This window comes from Hypanus sabinus, chromosome 7 (genome assembly GCF_030144855.1).
Source record: "Hypanus sabinus isolate sHypSab1 chromosome 7, sHypSab1.hap1, whole genome shotgun sequence".
NCBI lineage: Eukaryota > Metazoa > Chordata > Chondrichthyes > Myliobatiformes > Dasyatidae > Hypanus > Hypanus sabinus.
The window spans coordinates 33,084,138-33,107,012 of NC_082712.1; the positions used below are offsets into that span (position 1 = coordinate 33,084,138).

A 22,875-nucleotide genomic window follows, 5' to 3' on the forward strand; every position below is an offset into this window, starting at 1 on the left:
AGTTGCCATTTTACAAGCTGTTTTTCAGTAAAAGATTATTATTTTGAAAGTGACAGAACTTTGATCTCATAACAGGAGTCCAATGATCATTCTGCAGATTCACCAGGAAAACACCTGCTAAAACAGTTAAACTACAAGGATGAGTTGCAGTGAACAGGCTTGTGTTTCTTGGGTGTGGAGGGTTCAGCGGGGTTTGAGGAGGGGGGGGGCGATCTAACGGTTCTTCTTACAGATCCTGGTATACTGCAGGATACTGGAGTTGAGGAGAAGATCAGCCATGATCCTGATAAATAGCAGATGAGGCTCTATGGGGCTGATGGCCTACTTCTAATTTTGCTGTTCCTACTAGTGACTAACTATATAACACAGCTGTGTTTGTAACAGTACACAAATGCAGGGTCATTAAAAACATAGACACAATCCTGAGAGATTCTGGTAGTGCCATTAAAAAGTAAAAATGATGACAAGTCATGGCTTCATCCATCATTAACATCACCTCCACTCACTTAACCACTAACAATGCATTTCTGTCATCTGCTTTACTGTTGGTGACTAGTGCTGTTCCACAGCGGTTGGTGTTGGCCCCATTTATTTTCATACTATACGTTAACGATTTGGATGATGGAACTGATGGTTTTATGGCCAAGTCTGTGGACAATTCAAAGAGAGGTGGTGCAGCAGATAGTGTTGAAGAAGCAGAGAGTCCACAGAAAGACTTAGATGGATTGGGAGAGCGGGCAAAGAAGTGGCAGATGCAACAAGAGGTAGCGAAGTGTGCACTCATACACTTCAGTGGAAGGAATAAAGGCTAATTTCTAAACAGGAAGAGAATTCAAAAACAGAGGTGCAACGGGACTTGGGAATCCTCATGCAGGGTTTCCCTAAAGGTTAACTTGCAGGTTGAGTTAGTGGTGAGGAAGGCAAATGCAATGCTATCATTCAGTTCAAGAGGACTAGAACGTAAAAGCAAGGATGTAATGCTCAGGCTTTATAAGGCATTGGTCACACTGCACTTGGAATATTGTGAGCAGTTTTGGGCCCCTTAACTAAGAAGAGATGTGCTGGCATTGGAGAGGGTCCACAGGAGGTTCTCGAGAATGATTCTGAGAATTAAAGGGTTAACATATGAGGAGGGTTTGTTGGCTCTGGGTCTGTACTCACTGGAGTTTAGAAGAACGAGATCTCATTGAAACCTATCCGACTGTAACATAGAAGTAGGTTCACGGGTTTGGTGAGTGAGACAGAAGACACTGACTATGAATAAGCACATTAATAATTTATTTACAAATGGTAAAAAGTTCAACAAAACATCAAGTCGCCCCAAGTTACACAAACTCCAAAACTAAATATTCAACAAACAGATGCCTGTCTGAAAGTGCACGTAGAGCATACCTCTCCAATGGTTCTGTGAAGCATGCCCTAGGTTTCAGTAAGTACATTTAATGTCAGAGGAATACACACAAACTACGTCCTGAAATTCTTTTCCTTCACAAACATCCATGAAAACAGAGGAGTGCCCCAAAGAATGAATGACAGTTAAACCTTGGAACCCTAAAGCCCCCCCCCTCCACCCCCACTCTCCCCTCCCTTGCACAAACAGCAGCAAGGCAACGATCATCCCCACCAGCAAAAAAGCATCAGCCCCCACCCCCCCCCCCCCACCGAGCACTCAGTCGTGCAGCAAAGCATCAAGAAAGACACAGACTTGCAGTACCGGAAAGGCTGCTCGTTCACCTTTTAACATACCTTTTCGACATACCACACCTTTTCAACATACCACAGGCTCTCTCTCTCCCTAATAAGGGAAAAAGGGGCGTCCTCATTTCACAGCGAGAGGGAGACATAACAAACAACTCGCTGATTTATGATGTTAAAAGTCCAGTGCGTCACGTTTTCTGAGCTCTGCGCCCAGAGATCTCAAGTCTCTGGACACACAGCCCCCGGCAGCTAACCTGCTGCTCCCTGATGTTCCATGTTCTCCCACAACACCTCAGTCAGGGGTACCAGCCTTGAATCAGCCTCTCCAGAGCAAGGAAAATCCAGCACCCTGAAGCCGATCTCAGAGATATCAAAGATAGAAATAGAGCTGTTTCCAAAGATGCAAGCACCATCACCACTTTGCTCTGTCCCTCAGTAGGGACAAAGGAAAGAGAGAAAGCCTGCCCAATGTACTAATCTTTATACCAGTGGTATTTGAAACCAGACACCAGAGCTGTGGTACACAAGGCGGCCAATGGGAACGAACTGCGTACATATATAAACGCCAACACAGAAGAAACGACTTTCGACTGGCCTCACCTCCACTTGACACACCACCCTTCAAAAGTAGCGACACTATGACAATTTGACCCTCAAACTAGAATGACCCTTGCAAATCCCCACTATGTATAAAACACAAAGGTACAAAATCCAATACTGTAAACCCAATAGTCACCCCCTCCTAGTGTACGATATTAGTCTACCAGGCTCACTGCTCCCCAAGTAAGCACCAACCTTCCCCCGAAGTGTCATAGCTTAACCTTATACACTGATCTCAGATGTGACCAGCCAGGTGAATGATGTTCCCCAGCTCATCAGGAATGTAGGCGCAGCATTCTTGACCAATAACAGCACAAGTACCACCTTTCCTTGTGAGCAGGTAATCGAAGGCCATTGATAGTGGTTCCTGGACAGTCTGGCCATACCACGTTGAGAAAGGTTATCATTCCTTCCTCTGTAGTAGCCGTCTTACTAACCAACCAGCAAGGGCAAGATGCTCATCCAGGGCACGGGGGTGGTGTACATATGGCACCTCACATCAGTTGCACCACCCTGAAAGTGCCATCCAGCGTCCAATGGGTGCCCACCTTCACAACACCTTTTGGCATAGACACAGCCAACCCAGGATACTGATCCTGCTCACATTCGCCATTTCACTGACTTGTGCCTGTACTCAACATACCAACATTCCCTGTCAGATGGGGAAATCACTTGATGAGGTGAGACCTTCCAGTTAAACAAATGATATGTAGGGAAATGCTAGCCCTAAAGCACTTACTCCATCGAGGGCTATTAAGGCTCAAGTCCCTTAAGGTTGCTACCATACTGTGGGTCGAGGTTGGTTGGAGTAGACTACTCCCTCCCAGCTCCTCCAAAGCTGAATGCCAAAACCCAAGAAGCCAAATAACTTCTACCAACAGTCTGTTTCCTTGGATTTCAGCAAGGCATTTGATAAGGTACCCCATGCAAGGCTTATTGAGAAAGTAAGGAGGCATGGGATCCAAGGGGACATTGCTTTGTGGATCCAGAACTGGCTTGCCCACAGAAGCAAAGAGTGGTTGAAGACGGGTCATATTCTGCATGGAGGCCGGTGACTAGTGGTGTGCCTTAGGGTTCTGATCTGGGACCCCTACTCTGCGATTTTTATAAATGACTTGGATGAGGAAGTGGAGGGATGGGTTAATAAATTTGCTGATGACACAAAGGTTGGGGATGTTGTGGATAGTGTGGAGGGCTGTCAAAGGTTACAACAGGACATTGATAGGATGCAAAACTGGGCTGAGAAGTGGCAGATGGAGTTCAACCCAGGTAAGTGTGAAGTGGTTCATTTTGGTAGGTCAAATATGATGGCAGAATATAGTATTAATGGTAAGACTGTTGAAAGTGTGGAGGATCAGAGGGATCTTGGGGTCTGAGTCCATAGGACACTCAAAGCTGCTGTGCAGGTTGACTCTGTGGTTAAGAAGGCATACGGTGTGTTGGCCTTCATCAATCGTGGGATTGAGTTTTAGAGCTGAGAGGTAATATTGCAGCGATATAGGACTCCGGTCAGACCCCACTTGGAGCACTGTGCTCAGTTCTGGTCGCCTCACTGTAGGAAGGACGTGAAAACCATAGAAAGAGTGCAGAGGAGATTTACAAGGATGTTGCCCGGATTGGGGAGCGTGCATTATGAGTGTAGGTTGAGTGAACTTGGCCTTTTCTTCTTGGAGTGACGGGAAATGAGAGGTGACTTAATAGAGGTGTACAAGATAATGAGCGGCATTGATCATGTGGATAGTCAGAGTCTTTTCCCCAGGGCTGAATTGGCTAGCATGAGAGAAGCACGTTTTAAGGTGCTTGGAAGTAGGTACAGAGGGAATGTCAGGGGTCAGTTTTTCACACAGAAAGCGGTGAGTGTGTGGAATGGGCTGCCAGCGGTGGTGGTGGAGGCTGAAACGATAGGGTCTTTTAAGAGACTCCTGAATGGCTACTTGGAGCTTATAGAGGGCTATAGGTAAAGCTTAAGTGGTTCTAAGGTAGGGACATGTTCGGCACAGCTTTGTGAGCTGAAGGGCCTGTATTGTACTGTAGGGTTTCCATGTTTCTATGTTTGTTATCAAATGGATTGATATTAATGGCATCCCTTCCGCGATGTATAAGGAGTCCTCATACAAATCCAGCAATCTGACACATTGGTCAAGTGTGCAAATTCAAACATCATCCTCAGGAGTGTATTATAGGGTCTCCCACCACAAGTCAGCATCCACCATCTTGCCATTTTGTAGAACAGGGAGATACAAATGCATTCACTCATGATTAGTCACCGGGTATTTAGACACAAAAACAAAGGCATCTTCTAGAATTGCTCCCTATATGCTGTTACGTTCCCGTGACATGTGACACTGGTGTACTTGTCATGTGACAGGTGTTGAAGCTATACTGGACTTGAGGTAATGGTCTTGTGATGGTGATGTCATTTTCCCGCCAGTAGAGATCACGTGACAGGTTTTTTTACAGGGTATAAAAGGAAGACCCCTCCCTGTGAGGAGGGGCAGTTCGTGGCTGGATTTGCCATGTTGACTCCATGCCACTGCGTGATTTAATGTTATGACGCAGTTTAGTTGAAAGATGGAGTTTTATCTAATGCCTAAAGTTTAAAAGGTCATTGCCAGCAGTTTCTTTATAATACTGCTAGTTAAAAATCAGTGGGGAGTTAAAAGATCGAGGAAAGTCGATTTCGACGGTGAAACAGGTTCGACCTTGTTTGATCCTCATTCGGAAGGAATTCGTTGACTGTGCTCGTGTTAATTCCTGTGAAATAGCAGAAAGGATTGAGTACAGTGTTGTAAAGGAAAGGTCTGTGCCTTTAAGCCATTACATTTCATCTTCGTAAATTCTCCGTGGGAAAAGTATATATAGTTCGACTGGGAATCAAAGCGACACGACGTAAAGGAGAATTTAAATCGTCTTTAAAAAGTCTCTCCCTTAAATGGACTTTAAGCATTTTGAACTTTTGCAATACTACTTTGAAGAACTGTTTTTGCAACATCGCTTTAAGAACTGGGTAAGCTGCCGCACAGCAGCTGATTTCCGGTTAGGTGAGTGGTTTGTTTACTTTTGGGGGTTTGTTTTTCAGTGTTTAATAAACGTGTTATTTGTTATAAAAACCCCTGCCTCACTCATATATTTATTGTTGCTGAATCCATAACAATGCCAATGTCACTCATTTCATATTAGGAACAAAGATGTCCAGATTTCTACTCCATTAACCCAAATTTCACATGGCCAGTGTGAAATTTGGGTTTATTCCTAAAACCAATTCCATGGGAAACAAATAAGTAACAGACTAAAAACACAGGTCGGACAAACAGAAAAAATCCAGGCTTGCATCGAAGCTGCATGGAATTGCAAAACTTCAAGCAATTAATTCTCCCAGGGGGTAAAAAACACTTCCTAAAGAACAAAAGAAGAGAAAACAACAACTTCACACAGTCTGTTAAAATCAAAACACACACACACACACACACACACTCACACTCACACACTCACACACACACACACACACACACACACACACACACTCACACTCACACACTCACACACACACACACACACACACACACACACACGCACACACACACACACACACACACACACACACACACACACACACATTCATACTCCACTTACAGGGAAAGCGATGCATGCCAAATGACCCCTTCCCCATGGGAATGAGGCACAAAGGCATGAGCCACTGCCCCGGAGGTCAGCTGTGGCACTTTGTAATGCCTCCAGTGCAGGATATAGAGAATCCTGAATGGAATGCGATGAATCAGGTAGAAGGCAAAAGGAGCCTTATCGGGAAAGGGCTTGAAGAATGACCCACCCTCATTAATATCCTCTTTCCCTCCCTTCCTTTGGCAGTACTCCCTCCACATTGCCTAGAGGGTGGGGGTGGGAACCCCATTTATTTGCTCCTTCAAGACCCCAGCTTTGAGCAATGCCAAAAACATTTCCTTATGGATCATGCTGGATCTCTCACTCCCCACCTGCTTATCCAGCTTCCACACCTGGCTACACGCACCTTCATCTGCACACTCCAAACCCTGTAACAACTGAATCACTGTACTTTTAGGCTGACCCACTGCTGGTTCTATTAAAGACAGCTCTTCTCCTTTTAAATGGAAGCCACTGCCATAACCAGATGTGCTATCATGACAGAGTTAGGTCAATATCCTCTGGCAGGCTATCACTTCCACTGTATAATTCTGTAATAAGAGCCCACTGGCCAAGGGCTTTAGTGCCTCTCCTTCACTGTACTGTATTCTGCTTGGGGTTTAAAATCTCATTCAGAGAGAGAAGGTTCCCTAAGTCTAACTGCCACTGCCACTCGATACCATAATGTTGCATTATGCTTGGGCAAGTAAGCAGTGTTTTCAGGACATTGTTGGTTATGTGTTGGGACAATAGGCTCCCTAATGTACCTATCTCTCTATTAGATAGGCTCACTCCAGTACCCCCCTCATTCCTTATCCTAAAGAATTATGTGGTCAGAGACTCTCCAGACGTCTGGATACATAGAAAGCCTACAGCTCAATACAGGCCCTTTGGCCCACAATGCTGTGCCGAACATGTATTTACTTTAGAAATTACCTAGAGTTACCTGCAGCCCTCTATTTTTCTAAGCTCCATGTACCTATCCAGGAGTCTCTTAAAAGTCTCTTACCCTATTGTAGCTGCCTCCACCACCGTCGCCGGCAGCCCATTACATGTACTCTCTGTGAAAAAAGCTTACCCCGACATCTCCTCTGAACCTACTTTCAAGCACCTTAAAACTGTGCCCTCTGGTGTTAGCCATTTCAGCCCTAGGAAAAGGCCTCTGACTATCCACATGATCAATGCCTCTCATCATCTTATACACCTCTATCAAGTCACCTCTCATCCTCCGTCGCTCCAAGGAGAAAAGGCTGAGTTTACTCAACCTATTCTCATAAGGCATGCTCCCCAATCCAGGCAACATCCTTGTAAATCTCCTCTGCACTCTTCCTATGGTTTCCACATTCTTCCTGTAATGAGGTGACCAGAAATGAGCAGAATACTCCAAATGAGGTCTGACCAAGGTCCTTTATAGCTGTAACATTACCTCTCGGCTCTTGAACTCAATCCCACGATTGACGAAGGTGCGTCATTCTTTATACCTGGGGTGCTTTTTAAAACCAGTCACCAGAGCTGTGGCACACAAGGCAACCAATGGGAAAGAACTGCTACAGGTTTCAAAAGGACCAATCTATGGCCAACATGGTGGAAGTAGCTTTTGACAGGCAAATAAGCCACAGCCCCACACAATGTGTATATTGAAAGGCCGAGATAGAGTGGATGGGGAGTGCATGTTTCCTATATTGGGTGAGTCTAGGACCAGAGGGCGCAGACCCAGAATAGAGGGACATCCATTTAGAACAGAGATGAAAGGGAATTTCTTTACCCTGAGGGCAGGGAATGTATGGAATTCCTTGTCATGGATGGCTGTGGAGGCTGAGTGATTGAGCATATTTAAAGCAGAGGTTGGTAGGTTCTTGATTCATTAGGGCAACAAAGGTTACAGGTAAGAGAGTGGAGTTGAGAGGGATAATAAATCAGCCAAGATAGAATGGCAGAGCAGACACAATGGGCTGAGTGGTCTAATTCTGCTCCAATGTCTTATGGTCTTACAAATGTTCTTAAATTAGTCTGTATCTCTTCTGCTTCTGTTACTATCTTCACTATGCCTTTATGTTTGGTGGAAATTGTATTTGATGTTCCCAACTCCCAGATCATGAATATTCGTTAGGAAAGCAGTGACCCTATAACAAACAAGAAGAACTCCACCTTGCACTTCCCTCAGAATAAAAATATTTCATCTTTGCTTCCTGTTACTTTGCCATTTTTTCTCAGTGCTGTTATATTCCGTGGCCTTCAGTCTTGATAACTGGCCTCATGATAAAGTAGCACCTTTACAAATGTGGTTTGGTTTTTTTTGGTACTAGAAGAAATGTGCTGTATTTGATACCATGAGAAAGAGAAGCTGGAATAGGGCTTTGGATGCCGTGTCCGCTTCACTAAGTGAATTCATGATAGTTGCCTTGTCTCAGTGTCACTTCCTTGCACTCCTTGACTCCCTCAACAACCAAAATTCAATCCTGAACACGCAGAGTGAACACGTTCCCCACTTATTTATCTGTAACCAATTCTCTCTCACATGGTATTCAACACTGACCCCCTCCCCCAATTCTCCTACCACTCACTTACATTGACAATGCATTATTCACAGTAGCCAATTAACCTAACAACTAGCCATTATGTGTGAGGCAATGAGAGTGCCTGGGGGGAGGGGGGGGGCAGACTCTCATGCAATCATGGGGAGAACAACTGTACCACTGTTCAGTACTCATTTCTAGCCCGTTTTTTTAACCATGTTTCTGTGCACTTACTCCAATTGGTGGCAAACGCGTTATGTTTGCATTGTTCGTCCTTTCCTGATGAGTCTTTTATTCTGAGGGAAGTGCAAGGTAGAGTTCTTCTTGTTTGTTATAGGGTCACTGCTTTCCTAACGAATATTCATGATCTGGGAGTTGGGACCATCAAATACAATTTCCACCAAACATAAAGGCATAGTGAAGATAGTAACAGAAGCAGAAGAGATACAGACTAATTTAAGAACATTTGTAAGTCATAAGTGTCATAAGTGTCTGCTTATGATTACTTATTTGCTATGGTGTACTACAACAAAATCCCTTTCCTTTAACTTCCCAAGTCTCCCCTCATCACACCCTCCTCCCCTCTGTTCAGCTTAAACCTTCATCTGCAGCCCTATTATTTGATTAACGGAACCCTCTTGAATTCAAGAGAAGTTCACCCAAATAGAACAAACAACCCTCTCTTTCACCATGTACTGGTGTTAGTGCCCTATTTCTTTGCTCTTTGAACCATTCCTTGTTATGATATAGATTGTGAGCACTCAGCAGAGTCTGCTTAAACATTAGGCAACAATCCAGCAGTTTCCCACTGCTTACTTCTTCAAATGCTGGAAACCATAATCAGGAACGTTTCAAACTGGAAGAGCCATTGAGTCACAGAATTATACTACATGGAAACAGGCCCTTTAGTCTAACACATCCAAGCTGACCAAGTTCCCTTCCTGACCTGGTCCCATTTACCTCGTTTTGTTCCAATATTGCTGTAAATCTTTCCTATCCAAATGTCTTTTAAATGTAATTGTATCCAGCTCTACCACTTCCCCTAGCAGTTCATTCCACATACCTACCAGCCTTTTTACCTATGTGCCCCCATCAAATACGCTGGGTACCCTGCGACTAAGACTGAGACGATCATTTCTACCTCCATTGATGCACCATCAATAACTCTCCGAGACGTGAGGCAAGACATTGGCTTTTATTGACTGGAAGAAAGAACAAGCAGTAGTTGACCACTATACTACATCCTGGAGACTGAGGGCAGGGCTCAGGCCTCAATCGCCTTTATACCGGGGTCTGTGGGAGGAGCCACGGTCAGTGGGAGGGGCCACAGGAGCAGTCAGCAGGGGGGCGTGTCCAGACAGGTATATGTAGTTCACCACATCCATATGATCACCCTTGGCCTCGAGTGATTTCCTGGTAGATTTTGTACCTGCATGTTTCCATTGGAAAACCATGGAAAAGATTTGCTTTCAGTTTACCTCTCCTGCCAGTGAATTTCTGAGGAAGCTCTGAAATGGCCTAAAGGCCTCTATTCAATGGGCCGCTTTTAGCTCCAAGTTCTTCACTTGGCCTTCCAGACGAATTTAATATGGAACAGTGAATGAATCATTGAGAGAGTTGAATTTCTGCTAAGTACTGATTAGTTTCCTCCACAGTCTTTTGGACCTGTGTGAACCTCCAGCATCCCCCATTGGAAAACCAGTCCAATAAATTGTTGAACAAGTTGGGTGCATATGTATTGTACTGGCTAAGTGTTGGCTCCCTGTCAGTGACACTTAAATGCCCTGTGGATAGAGTCCAGTCAAGTTTAGTGACCAAAAAGACCCACTTTACCAAACTTTAGATGCAGTGATCTTTATTTCGAGTATACATTTGCATGCATTATGATGATTACCATATAATTAGCTGCTGTAGTATGAATTTGAAGTGAAATTTTAATAATCCCTCCCAGGAATGAGCCGCAAATTATGGAATTATCGAAGTAATTTTCAGCCTGACAGTAATAAATGAGAGCAACACAGTTGCTGTCGATTCATTCCAATAGAGAGAAAAAGCTTCAACAATCTGCACATAACCATCCAGTCGGCCCTCTTTATCCACGGGGGATTGGTTCGAGGACTCCCCGCGGATACCAAAATTCGCTGATGCTCAAGTCCCTTATTTAACATGTATCAGTACGGTGGTCTTTAGGACCCAGCGGAACCCTGGACTTTATTTAACATGTCTCCGTGTGGTGACATTAGGACCTGGCGGCACAGCTCTGAATCCGCAGTGTTTCTGTTCACAAAAATAATCACGATTGCGATTGAAAATAAGGTGGAAGTAATAAAGCGATCAGAAAGAGGTGAAACACCATCGGTCATTGGAAAAGCGTTAGGTTACAGTCCGTCAGAACAATTTTAATGGAGAATGTGAAAGGCCCTGCCCCGATGAAAGCTACAATTATTACTAAGCAACGCAGTGGTTAAATTATTGAAATACGTGTGTTTCTTAAGTGTTTTATATGCATAGAAAGGTAAAATATGTACTATATACTAAGAAAAACGTTTGACTAACTGACGCTAAATAATACCGGATGTATCTGTTCCAACTTCAAATCCAACTTAAAGACAGACTCAGGAATGGAACTCATTCATAACCCGGGGACTGCCTGTACTTTTAAGTCATTTCTAGATTACTTATAATACCTAATACAATGTAAATGCTATGTAAATAGTCGTTATACTGTATTGTTTATGGAATAATGACAAGAAAAAATAGTCTGTACATGCTCAAGCAACATGTGCTGGAGAGAGAACTTTCGGGTTTTCCCGATCCACGGTTGGTTGAATCCGTAAATACGGAATCCGCGGCTAAGGAGGAACAACTGTATTTAGAGAGTCGCTATCAAAATTGTGATCAAAAACTTTGTAGTTGTAAGCCTCTATGCTCTTAAAGGTGAAAACTGTGGAAAAATAATGATTTTTTTTGGTTGTTAATAGAATGATTTCATCTTTTTAAAATTGTCTGCTTTGTCCTGGTTTTTCTAGATTAGAATACTTGCAATGTTTTTCTGATCTCCCACCCAAGGCTTTGGAAGAGGATTTATGAATATTTGCAAATGTCCACTATTTTGGTCAATTTGTCATTTTGAGTTTCTGGCAGAAATGCATGAAGGAGCTGAATTCAATGTGGTGAAAGTTAACTGTCTTGACATTAAGGCACGATTTGACTGAGTGTGGTTTAAAAAGCCCTGATTACACTGTCAATGGATATCAAGAAAAAGACATTCCAATTGTTGAAAAATCCAAATGATTTTTCAAAAACCACAAATGCCTCCATTTGTAGAGGTCAATCATTCCAGCCTCAGAATATATATTCTCAGGGCAATTTTCGAGACTTAAGAATTTTTAGCTGCTTTAACAGAAAACTTCCTTCCATTGTAAGATGTGTGGGAGTATTTGCTGATTATTACACATTGCTGATTATTATTATTATTATTATTATTACTGATTATTTAATTTGCTCAGTTCCCTTCACAACTCGCTTGCAAACAAACCTAGATAATTGTCAGGCATGGGCTGATAAATGGCAAGTAACATCTGCAGCACAAAAATGTCATGTGATGACCATCTTCATCTGGGAGAGTCAATCCACCAACCCTTCACATTCAAAGGAATTTCTATTGTCACGTCTCACACCTTCAAAGTCCTGAAGGTTTGCCTTTGACCAGAAACTCAGCCAGAGCAGCCAATATAATGACCATGGCCACAAGTGCAGTTCAGTGGTTGGGCATTCTGCAGCAAGTAACTTGCGTCCTATCACCCCAAATCCTTTCGCCCTATCTGCAAAGCACAAGCCAGGAGTGTGATGGAATATTCACTATTTGACAAGGTGAGTGTATCTCCAACTCTCGAGGTTTGACACCATTCAGAAAGAAAGCCCTAAATATTTATTTCCTCCATTAGCAGCTCACAATGACTGTTGTGTGTGTGCCATCTACAAAATGCACTGCAAAAATTCTACTTAGCACCTTCCAAACCCACGATCTCTACTGTCAAGAAGGACCAATGCAATGGGTGCATGGGAACACGACCACTTTCGGGTCACGCACCATCCTATCCGGGAAATACAGTGCTATTTGTTTGCTGTCGCCGGGTTTGAATACCAGCACTTTTTATTTAGCAGCCATTTAGGTTAGATTAGATTGTGAGGACACTCAGTCCTCGTTTATTGTCATTTAGTAATGCATGCATTAAGAAATGATACAATGTTCCTCCAGTATGATATCACAAAAACACAAGACAGACCAAGACTAACTTACAAAAACCACATAATTATAACATATAGTTACAACTGTGCAAAGCAATGCCATAAGGGCAGACCATGGACACGGTAAAAGAAAGTTTCAAAGTCCTCGATAGCCCATCATCTCATGTAGACGGTAGAAGGAAGAAAAACTTTTCCTGCCATGAACCTCCAGCGCCGCAAATCTTCCTGGTGCAGCCTTTGGAAGCACCTGACCAGAGCCAACTCTGAGTTCACCCGAAAAACTTCGAGCCTCCAACCAGCCCTCCGACACCGAGCACCGAGCACCATCTCTGCCGAGCGCTTCGACCCCAGCCCCAGCCGCCAAGCAACAGGCAAAGCCGAGGATTCGGGGCCTTCATCTCCGGAGATTTCTCGATTGCACAGTAGCAGCGGCAGCGAAACAGGCATGTCAGAAGTTTCACCAGATGTTCCTCTGTGCTTCTCACGTCCGTCTCCATCAAATCAGGATTGTGCACGGCCCCTACTTACAGGTAACAGATATTCATTCCCGGAGTGGCTGCGCGCGCTTTTTGGAGTAATTTTTTATTTTTTTATTATTTTATTTATTTGGGAGTAATCTCATCAGAGGAGCTGTAGAAAGATCTGTAAGTCTACATTATTAGCGAGTGGCATAATGAAAATCCCATGCAGTTACAGTTTAGCAGATGGACTGGGTCCTCGAACCATGGTGTGGCCGACTACAGCTACTCTGGGAAGTGAACATCAGACTGGTGCGTGAGGACACAGAAGTGTGGTAAGCTCGCTAGTATTCAAGCGAGACTGAAGCGGATCCCTGCAGGCCTGCCTCCTGAAGATTCTACTTGCTAACATCCAATTGCTAGAAGATATGGTGGATTACCTGTGTCTGCATATCAACCAGAGAGAGATGAGGTATTGCTGTTCACTGCTTCAGACAGAAACGTGGCTTCAAGACACCACTCCAGACTCAGCTATCAGCTAGAGGGCCGAATCTCCTTTCAGGCAGACGGAAATGCTGTGACCTCCGGCAAGACCCACGGAGGAGGTCTGCGCGTCTACATCAATAACTGCTGCGTGAATGCCTCAGTAGTAATGACCCATTGCTCACCGCACATAGCTTTTAATGGCCCTTCTATTTACCAAGTGAGTTCACTGCTATTGTGAATGTTGCTGATTACGTTTCCCTCCCTCCCGTGCTAGTGCTGGCGAAGTGTTGAAGGAGCCACTCACCCCAGCGGTTTCTTTGTTGCTGCTGATGACTTCAATCATACCAACTTCCAGCATGCCAATTTCACAACTGAAGGAAAGAGTATACAATGTTCGTGGAGCCTACACAGATACTCAGACCACGTATCCATTTTGTAGATCCCTGGCTAAATGAGTCAAACCAGTTTATAGGGGGATGAAGACCTGGCCAGAAGGTGCCACCACAGCACTGCAAGCACTTCCAAAGCATGGATTGGAGCATATTCAGGGAGATGGCTATCTACGATCATCATGTCAACATTGATGGATGTGTAGGATCGGTGACTGAGGACATAATGGTGCTATGCTGCATGACAAATCATATACCACATTTGACTAGAGGTTCATGCACTGCATAGGGATCAGGACACTGCCTTCGGAACGGGGTATAAGATGATTCTAAGGTCAGCAGGAGCTATGCTCTCCCATGCCACTGGAAAGCCAAGCCAAGAATACTCATAGAAAATTCAGAGGCACTTTTGTGACACCAGGAGCTCGCGCCGCATGTGGCAAGGTATACAAACCACAACAGATTACAAGTCCACCCTGCTCATCATTGACAGAGACACCTCTCTTTCTGAATTTGATACAATGAATGATGCGACATGGAGGAAAGCCCCCTCTACCCATGAGCAACAGGCTTCCCGATTGGCTACAGCTGACACGAGGAGGATCCTATCCAGTGTAAACCCACACAACGCTGAGGGGTCAGATGAAATACCTGGTCATGTGCTGAGGAGTTATGCAGCTCAGCTTAATGGACATCTTTAATATCTCTGCAACAGTCCATTGTCTTTGCAGACTTCAAGGCAGCCACCATCATTCCAACACCCAAGAGTGATGGGAAATGGCCTAAATGAATACTGCACAGTGCCGCTGACCTCAACAATCATGAAGTGCTTTGAGCAGCTGTTAATGGATCATTTAAAATCCCGCCTTCTGGTTATATTGGACCCTTTCCAGTTCGCCTTGCGTTTACTAATGATGCCATAGCCTCAGCCCTCCACCTAGAAAACAATGCAAGGCTGCTGTTCATCGACTTCAGCTCGGCATTTAATACGTTCGTCCCTCAGAGGCTGGTGGGTAAACTGACCTCGATGGGAGTCAACCCCACCTTTCTGTAACTAGATCTTGATGGAAAGAGCGCAGCCAGCCCAAGCTCAGGCTCCACCATGCTGAGCCCTGGGTGCTTTCCAGGGCTGTGTGCTCAGCCCACTGCTGTTCACGCTGCTGACTTACAACTGCACTGCCAGATCATCATCAAGTTTGCTGATGATACAACAGTGGTTGGCCTTATCAATAGTAATGATAACCACAGAGAGTGGCTTGTCAAATGGTGTGAGAGCTACCTGAGTCTCAGCATAGACAAGACAAAAGAATTGTAGACTTTAGGAATGTGCAGCTTGCCAACGCTCCATTGCACACCGATGGCTCTGCCATGGAGAGAATGAAGAACACAGGGCTCCTTGGTGTGTACATAATGGATAATCTAACCTGGACCCACAACACCTCCTCATTAGTCAAGAATGTACAGCAGCATTGTTATTTTCTGATTGCCTGCCCCATTTTAATGACTTCCTACATGTGCACCATCAAATGTGTCCCAGCTGGCTGCATCATTGTGTAGTATGGAATCTACAAGGCATTGGACCCCAGGACCCTACATAGGATAGTAAAAACTGCTGAGGGGATTACCAAGGTTTCCCTACCCTTTATTTGAGACATTTACCAAGATCATCGTAGACAAAGGGCCTGAATCATTGTTGAGGATCCCTACAATCCCACAATCCCTTCAACCCACTAGCGTCAAGAAGGAGGTACAGGGGCATCAAGAGTAGGACTGCCAGGCTGGGTAAACAGCCTCTTCACTCAGGCTTTGAGACTAATGAATACCCTGCCACCAACAAGGTCTCATCACTAGGACAGAAAGCTGTTTACTGCACTATTTACCATTTACTTGTGCTGTGAGCTGCATGCACTTTGAATTATAGTTTATTAACTTATTTGTGGTAATATTTTGTTGCATATGCTGTGTGTGATATATGCTTTGGACTGCACCATGGTCTGGAGGAACATTGTTTCATTTGATGGTAAATATAGACAATCAGATGACAATAAATTTGAACTTGAACTTGGAGGAGTAAACACCTTTGCAGGAGGAATTATGGTCAGACCTTTACAGTAGTGCCCCCAACCCAAAACATAACATGAAAAAGACACTCAGGATAATTCCCATGGAATTTTCCAATGGCTGACTATTAACAGGAAAATGTTGATTAAAATGCTCCTGTAACCTTTTGAAAGTAATGCCTTGCTGCATTTTGGTACATTGTAGCACATTGTAAGTGCATCATCTTAGATATTCTGAGGCTTGCCACAGAACTTAACCTTAACCCATTGCAATGTATATAATCACACCCTGCTGAAACAGTTGGCGTAGTCCTTCAGATATATTCCTTACAAAGCATCAATGGTGTTAATCTTATCAGATCATCATAGCACATTGTGTCATTTGTAGAAACGTTATGCAGAAGTAAATAGGTTGAGGTTAACTCTGCAAAATGCAAAAATAGCTATTTCTGTTGTAATGAAAAGACCACCCAGGACAAAGTAATAAACCTATTTCCAAGAAGTAGTTCCCTTTACCCAAGATATCCCATTATTTCTCTGTTGAGAGATTAATTCAGTTAACTATTATTGAAGATGTAGAAGAATGATCTAGGATGAAGAGAAAAGAAACGATTTACTTTAAAATCTTTAAAACAGTTAATACAGAGAAGGTACATAATGAGTTTACAGTTTTGTTACCAAGTCACCAAACATTGGTATTAGGGCCCATTGCTTATTTCATGGAAAAGGAACATCTGTACACATCAACTACACTTCACAAACTCTTCAAATAAATTCAAGTCATATTTGTCACTTTTTTCTCAAGAAAATAGAAATGACATAAATGACACAGTTTCATAAAGGATCACTAGCTGAGAAAGAGCCATTGAGATCAATTCCGGTCCACCTGTTTGTTCAAGCACATGCATGTTTCCTCCAAAATTGAAGATGAGTTCTGTTTCTGTTGAATTTTCAGGCGGTAGGCCTGGGTCTCACAGCTTATTATGTGGAAGGATATTCCCTTAACTCTCCCACATATCCATCATCTCCCCCTAATTTTTTTTGGCTACACTGATGTCTAATCTACAACAGCCACTTAACCTAGCAGAATATATTTAGCATGCAAGAGGAAACTAGGGGTGCTATTGGAAATCCATGCCATCATGAGGAACTCACAGACTACACAGACAGGGACCAAGATCAGGTTGGAGCCTGGGCCTCTGATACTGTTTCAGGACACCACTAACTGTTGTGGCACCACATCACTCTTACTCCTTGCACCAGTTATCTATAATTCATGTCAACAAATTATTGATTACCAAAGGAAAAGTTCCTTTGGAGTGACCCTAAATATGCCTCACACAATTCCCTTGTAGCCACCTATTCTGATAAAAATCCCAGCATTAACTAAGCTTTCCACAAAATTATATTCCCCATTCCTTGCAATGTCCCTGTAAACTTATCCAGAAACATCTTCAGTAACATCACAACTATTCTGTAATGTGGTGACCAGCGTACTACACAATACATCAGGTAACTTTCCTCACAATCTTTCATATCACCAATTATTAATCCTCTTTCTTCTGCCTATATCTAAATCTATAAAGCTTTGCAAAACAAACTGCAAATAGATTAATAACTAAAAGGCCTATTGATTATTTACCTCTATCCATTTAAGCCATTTTTTGATCCAGCCCCACTGTCTCTTGATTTGCTGATTAATCAGCTATGTGGGACAGTCAAATGTCCTCCAAAATCCAAATAGATAAGATGAAATTCCAATTCATCAATTATCTTCCATGCTTTCAGAAAAATTTCTGTCATATTACTCAAACAAATATGATGTTCACTTTAAGAAAGCCATGACTACTGTTGGTTGGCCATTCCTCTTTAAATAATGATTTAAATTGTGTTAGAGTTACAGAGCATAGAGGTAGCCCCTTCAGCCTAATTTCAAAACTGATCCTTTCAGAAACTGCTTCTGCTCGTTCTTCCACCACTGATGTTGGGCAAACTGGCTTTAAATTCCAGGTCTGTTCCTTTCCCCTCTTTAAATGAAGGACCATTTTTGTACCCTTCCAGTCTTTTGGTATAAAGCTTACAGCCCCAGAGGAATAGAAGATACTGGACCATAAGGCCATAAGACATGGGAGCAGAATTAGGCCATTCAGCCCATCGAGTCTGCTCCATCATTCCATCATGGCTGATCTTGGATCTCACTCAACCCCTTACACCTGCCTTCTTGCCATATCCTGTGAAGCCCTGACTGATCAGGAAACGATCAACTTCCACCCTAAATATACAAATGGACTTGGCCTTCACCGCAGTCTGTGGTGGAGCATTCCACAGATTTACTACTCTCTGACTTTAAAAAATCCTCCATACCCCTGTTCTAAAAGGTTGCCCCTCAATTTTGCTTTTCTCTCTAGTTCTGGATGCCCCCACCATGGGAAACACCCTCTCCACATCTACCCTATCTTGTCCTTTCAACATTCGGTGGGTTTCAATGTGCTCTCCCACATTCGTCTGAACTCCAGCAAGTACAGGCTCAAGGCTGTCAAATGCTCCTTGTATGTTAACCCCTTTGTTCCCAGAATCATCTTTGTGAACCTCTGTTCAATAGCAACACATCCTTTCTGAGATATGGGGATCAAAACCGTTGACAATACTCCAAGGGCAGCCTGGCTAGTGTCTTATAAAGCCTCAGCATTATCTCCTTGCTTTTATATTCTATTCCCCTTGAAATAAATGCCAACATTGCATTTTCCATCTTTGTTATGGTCCGGTCCGGAGCCCGCATTCCGGTTCTTGATCCGGTCCGCGGACTCTGGACTCTGGGTCTTGTAACCGTCCCTCGTTTCGCCCTTGAGCCCAATTAGGCACACCTGGGGATTATCTTGGCTTGTTGGGGCTCAAGGAGGTGCACCTGATGCCCATCGGCTGGCGGTGAATTTAAGGGGCTCTAGGACTGAGTAGAGTTGGGGGATTGTTTGGTTTAGCATAGTTTGGAGTAACCATGGTAAAGATGAGGTCTGTGAGTAAGTCTGGCAGCCACCCTGGACTGAGCTCCCTTCCTATCACTCCCCACTGTCGGGTAAGTCAGGCTGGACTGCTGTTGCCTGGTGGAGGGCTCTACCCCTTCCTATCCCTCACCTCTGATGGGTTGTGCCCTGTGACCTGCCAGGTCTGGGCCCTGCCCAGGAGTTATGTGGCCTGCCCAGAGAACTTCAAGACCCTGCCTAAACTCCAAGACTCTCTCTGAACCCCAGAATCACCTTGAATGCCACATCCCTCATACACACTGCAGTCTCCACATCTTGTTTATTGTTTAGTTGTTCCTGTCCTGCCCCTAGTACTTCAGTGCCTGTGTCCTGAACTTGGATCCAGTCTCACATCCCCTTATGACAATCTTTGCATCTCCTAAATCCCTCTATACCTCTGAATTTTAAACCTTCTCCCCATTTAGATAAGTCTGCAGGGTTGTTCCTTTTGCCAAAATGCATTATCATACATTGTCCAACACTGTTGCACTATTGCAGTCATGGACTATGAACTTTTGTGGACTTACGGTTCTTGCATTCTGTGTTTTTTTTTTAAATCCCCCTTTCCTGTTTTGTTGTGAGGTGAAGGTCTTTGGGGTTGATGTTCTGTTGTGTTCTTTTAGATTTTTGGGTGGGGTGGGTCAATGTTTCCATTCCATTTTGTGCAGGGGAGGGGATTTTGAGGGGTTGTTGATTGGAATGCCGTTCCTTTTTCTGTGTGGGGTGAGTTGGGTTTAATATTTCTCTCTGAACAACTTTCATGTTCTCTTTGTTTTGTGGCTATCTGGAGAAGATGAATTTCAGAGTTGCATATGAATAATAAATGAACCTTTGAACCTGTTTTCAATTTCCTCCCTTAGTAGTCTAGGATACATTATGTCTAGACTGAATTATTTTAAAGATGCTTGGTCCCTTTAATAATTTTTACATTGTTATTTTTGGTCCCAGTGCCCTGTGGAATTTTCCATTTGTGACATCATGTCAGCGCTCAAAAAAAATTCCAGATTTCAGAGGTTTTTGGAATTTCAGGTAAGTGGTACTCAACCTGTATATCCAATTTGTTGCATTTTCCACCTTAATCACATTTCTTTTGTCATATGTTTGGAAATATATCCACGTTTACCTCCTCCAAGCTTAGGTTACCCTGTTTGGTCTCAAACAGTTACACTCCCCAAGCAGTAAGTCTGATCAACCCCTCCACCTACTAACCCACCCATCCATGCCCCCAACCACCACTACTTTATTTCCTGTCAAGTACAGACTCACCCGTACCTAGCATCACTTTATGGACATACAATCAATCTATATAGAAAAGCTACCTTGTGTTTTCATATTTATTGCATTCTTTATCTTTGGTGTTTTTTTGCTGCATCAGATTCAGAGTAACAATGATCTTGTTCTCATTTACACTTGTGTACAGGAAATGACATTAAACAAATCTTGAATCGATCACACTCTTTTATCTTCTCGCGCTCTTCCCTTTATTTTCCCATGCTTTGTTTATTGAGCCATTAGCTTTCCATATCCTCTGTCTGCCTTCCCAATTTCCTTATAGTTTCAGCTCTGCATGTTCTGTGGTGCTTCAGGCCTTTTGTTTCAGCTGATAGATGAGGGATCATTGTTAGCATGCCAATGAGAGAGAACTCCCTCCCTTGTCTTTAAAAATTGCCTTGGAATTTTTGTAAATATTTTATTTGTTCATTATTCAGGACATGGGTGTCATCAGTTGAGATGGCATTTAAAGTTTTTCCTTAATTACCTTGACCTAAGTGGCATGCCAATCTATTTTAATTGGCGGTTAATGATCAACTATATTGGATTTGGATACAGATCAGATCGGATAAAGAAGGCAAACGTGAGGAACTGCAGATACTGGTATCTGGAATAACAAAGTGCTGGAGGAATTCAGTATGTCAGGCAGCATCTGTAGAGGTAAATGTATAGCCGATGTCTCGGGTCAAGGTACTCCATCTGGACTGAAAGAAAGAGGTGAGATAGCCAGTATAACAGAGGAAAAGAGGGCAAATCTCTTTTGCCAAAGGGTATTACTGGTAGCTTCAAAACCATTATTCCTCATATTTGGCTTTGACTCCGGATTTATTTAATTTGCCAGATTTCAATCCCATTGCTTTAAATTTCCATCTGACAGGCCAGGCTTCAGGATTCGGTGACTTCAACACTATGGTAACAAAAAGATTCAAGTCAAGTTTAATGTCATTTGCAGTGCCTTTTATTTTAAAAAAGTATTTACCCTCCCCCCCCCCCCATGAAGTTATCATGTTTTATTGTTTTACAACATTGAATTTTAGTAGATTTAATTTGACTTTTTTGACACTGATCAACAAAGACACTCCTGTCAAAGTGAAAACAGATCTCTACAAAGTTATCGAAATTAATTACAAATATAAAACACAAAATAGTTAATTGCATAACTATTCACCCCCCCCCCCTTAATATGACACACCAAATCATCACTGGTGCAGCCATTTGGTTTTAGAAGTCACATTATTAGTTAAATGGAGATCACCTGCGTGCAATCAAGGTGTTTCAAATGATCGTAGTAAAAATCTGCCTGTATCTGGAAGGTCGAACATCTAGTGAGTCAATATCCTGGCAAAACCTACACTGCGAAGATAAAATAACATTCAAAGCAACTCTGCAAAAATATTATTGAAAAGCAAAAGTCAAGAGATGGATACAAGAAAATTTCCAAGTCGCTGAATATCCCTTGCAGTACAGTTAAATCAATCGTCAAGAAATGGAAAAAATATGGCACAGCTGACCCCAAGCTGAGTGACTGTGCAAGAAGGGGACTAGTGAGGGAGGCCACCAAGAGACCGATGACAACTCTGGAGGAGTTATAAGCTTCAGTGGCTGGGATGGGAGAGACTGTGCATGCAACAACTGTGGCGCTGGTGCTTCACCAGTTGCAGCTTTATGGGAGAGTGGCAAAGAGAAAGCCACTGGGGGGGGGGGGGAGAAAAGTCACATGAAATCTTGACTAAAGTTTGCCAGAAGTAATGTGGGAGATTCTGAAGTCAGCTGGAAGAAGGTTCTATGGTCTGATGAAACCAAAATGAAGCTTTTTGACCATCAGACTAAATGCTAAGTTTGGTGTAAGCCAAACACCACACATAGGAAACACACCACCCCTACGGTGAAGCATGGTGGTGTGGATGCTTTACTGTAAAGTTAGAGGGTAAAATGAGTGCAACAAAATACAGGGAAATCTTGGAGGAAAACCTCATGTAGTCTGCAAAAGAACTGTGACTTGGAAGAAGATTTGTTTCCAGCAAGACAATGACCCTGAAGCATAAAGCCAAAGCTACACAGGAATGGCTTAACATTTCCATCCTGGAGTGGCCAAGTCAGAGTCCAGGCCTCAATCCAATTGAGGCTTCGTGGCTGGACTTGATAAGGGCTGTTCACTCACGATCCCCATGCAATCTGATAGAGCTTGAGCAGTTTTGTAAAGTAGAATGGGACAAAATTGCAGTGTCCAGATGTGCAAAGCAGATAGAGGCCTATCCACACAGACCGAAGGCTGTAATTGCATCTACTAAATACTGACTTGAAGGTGTTAAGTAATTATGCAATCAATTATCTTGTAGAAATTTGTTTTCACTTTGACATGGAAAAAGTCTTTTCTGTTGGCCAGTGTCAAAGTCAAATTAAATCCACTGATTCAATGTTTTAAAACAATAAAACATGAAAACTTACAAGGGAAGTGAATACTT

The 22,875-nt window shown here is 43.2% G+C and overlaps 2 protein-coding genes across 13 annotated transcripts in view; one reads left to right on the forward strand and one right to left on the reverse strand.

The window, feature by feature from the left end:
• The window catches only part of LOC132396663 (interleukin-6 receptor subunit beta), a 188,553-nt gene that overhangs the window by 75,165 nt on the left and 90,513 nt on the right, over window positions 1-22,875 (reverse strand). The window lies entirely within an intron of this gene.
• The window catches only part of LOC132396664 (uncharacterized), a 68,710-nt gene that overhangs the window by 765 nt on the left and 45,070 nt on the right, over window positions 1-22,875 (forward strand). For 5 of the 6 annotated variants that reach the window (XM_059974422.1, XM_059974420.1, XM_059974423.1 and 2 more), the window contains exon 3: window positions 20,087-20,167. In XM_059974422.1, the coding sequence (XP_059830405.1) occupies window positions 20,087-20,167 (81 nt within the window). Of the gene's footprint in view, window positions 1-75; window positions 774-20,086; window positions 20,168-22,875 lie in introns of those variants that run through there. The other variant, XR_009513067.1, reaches the window with a different exon arrangement.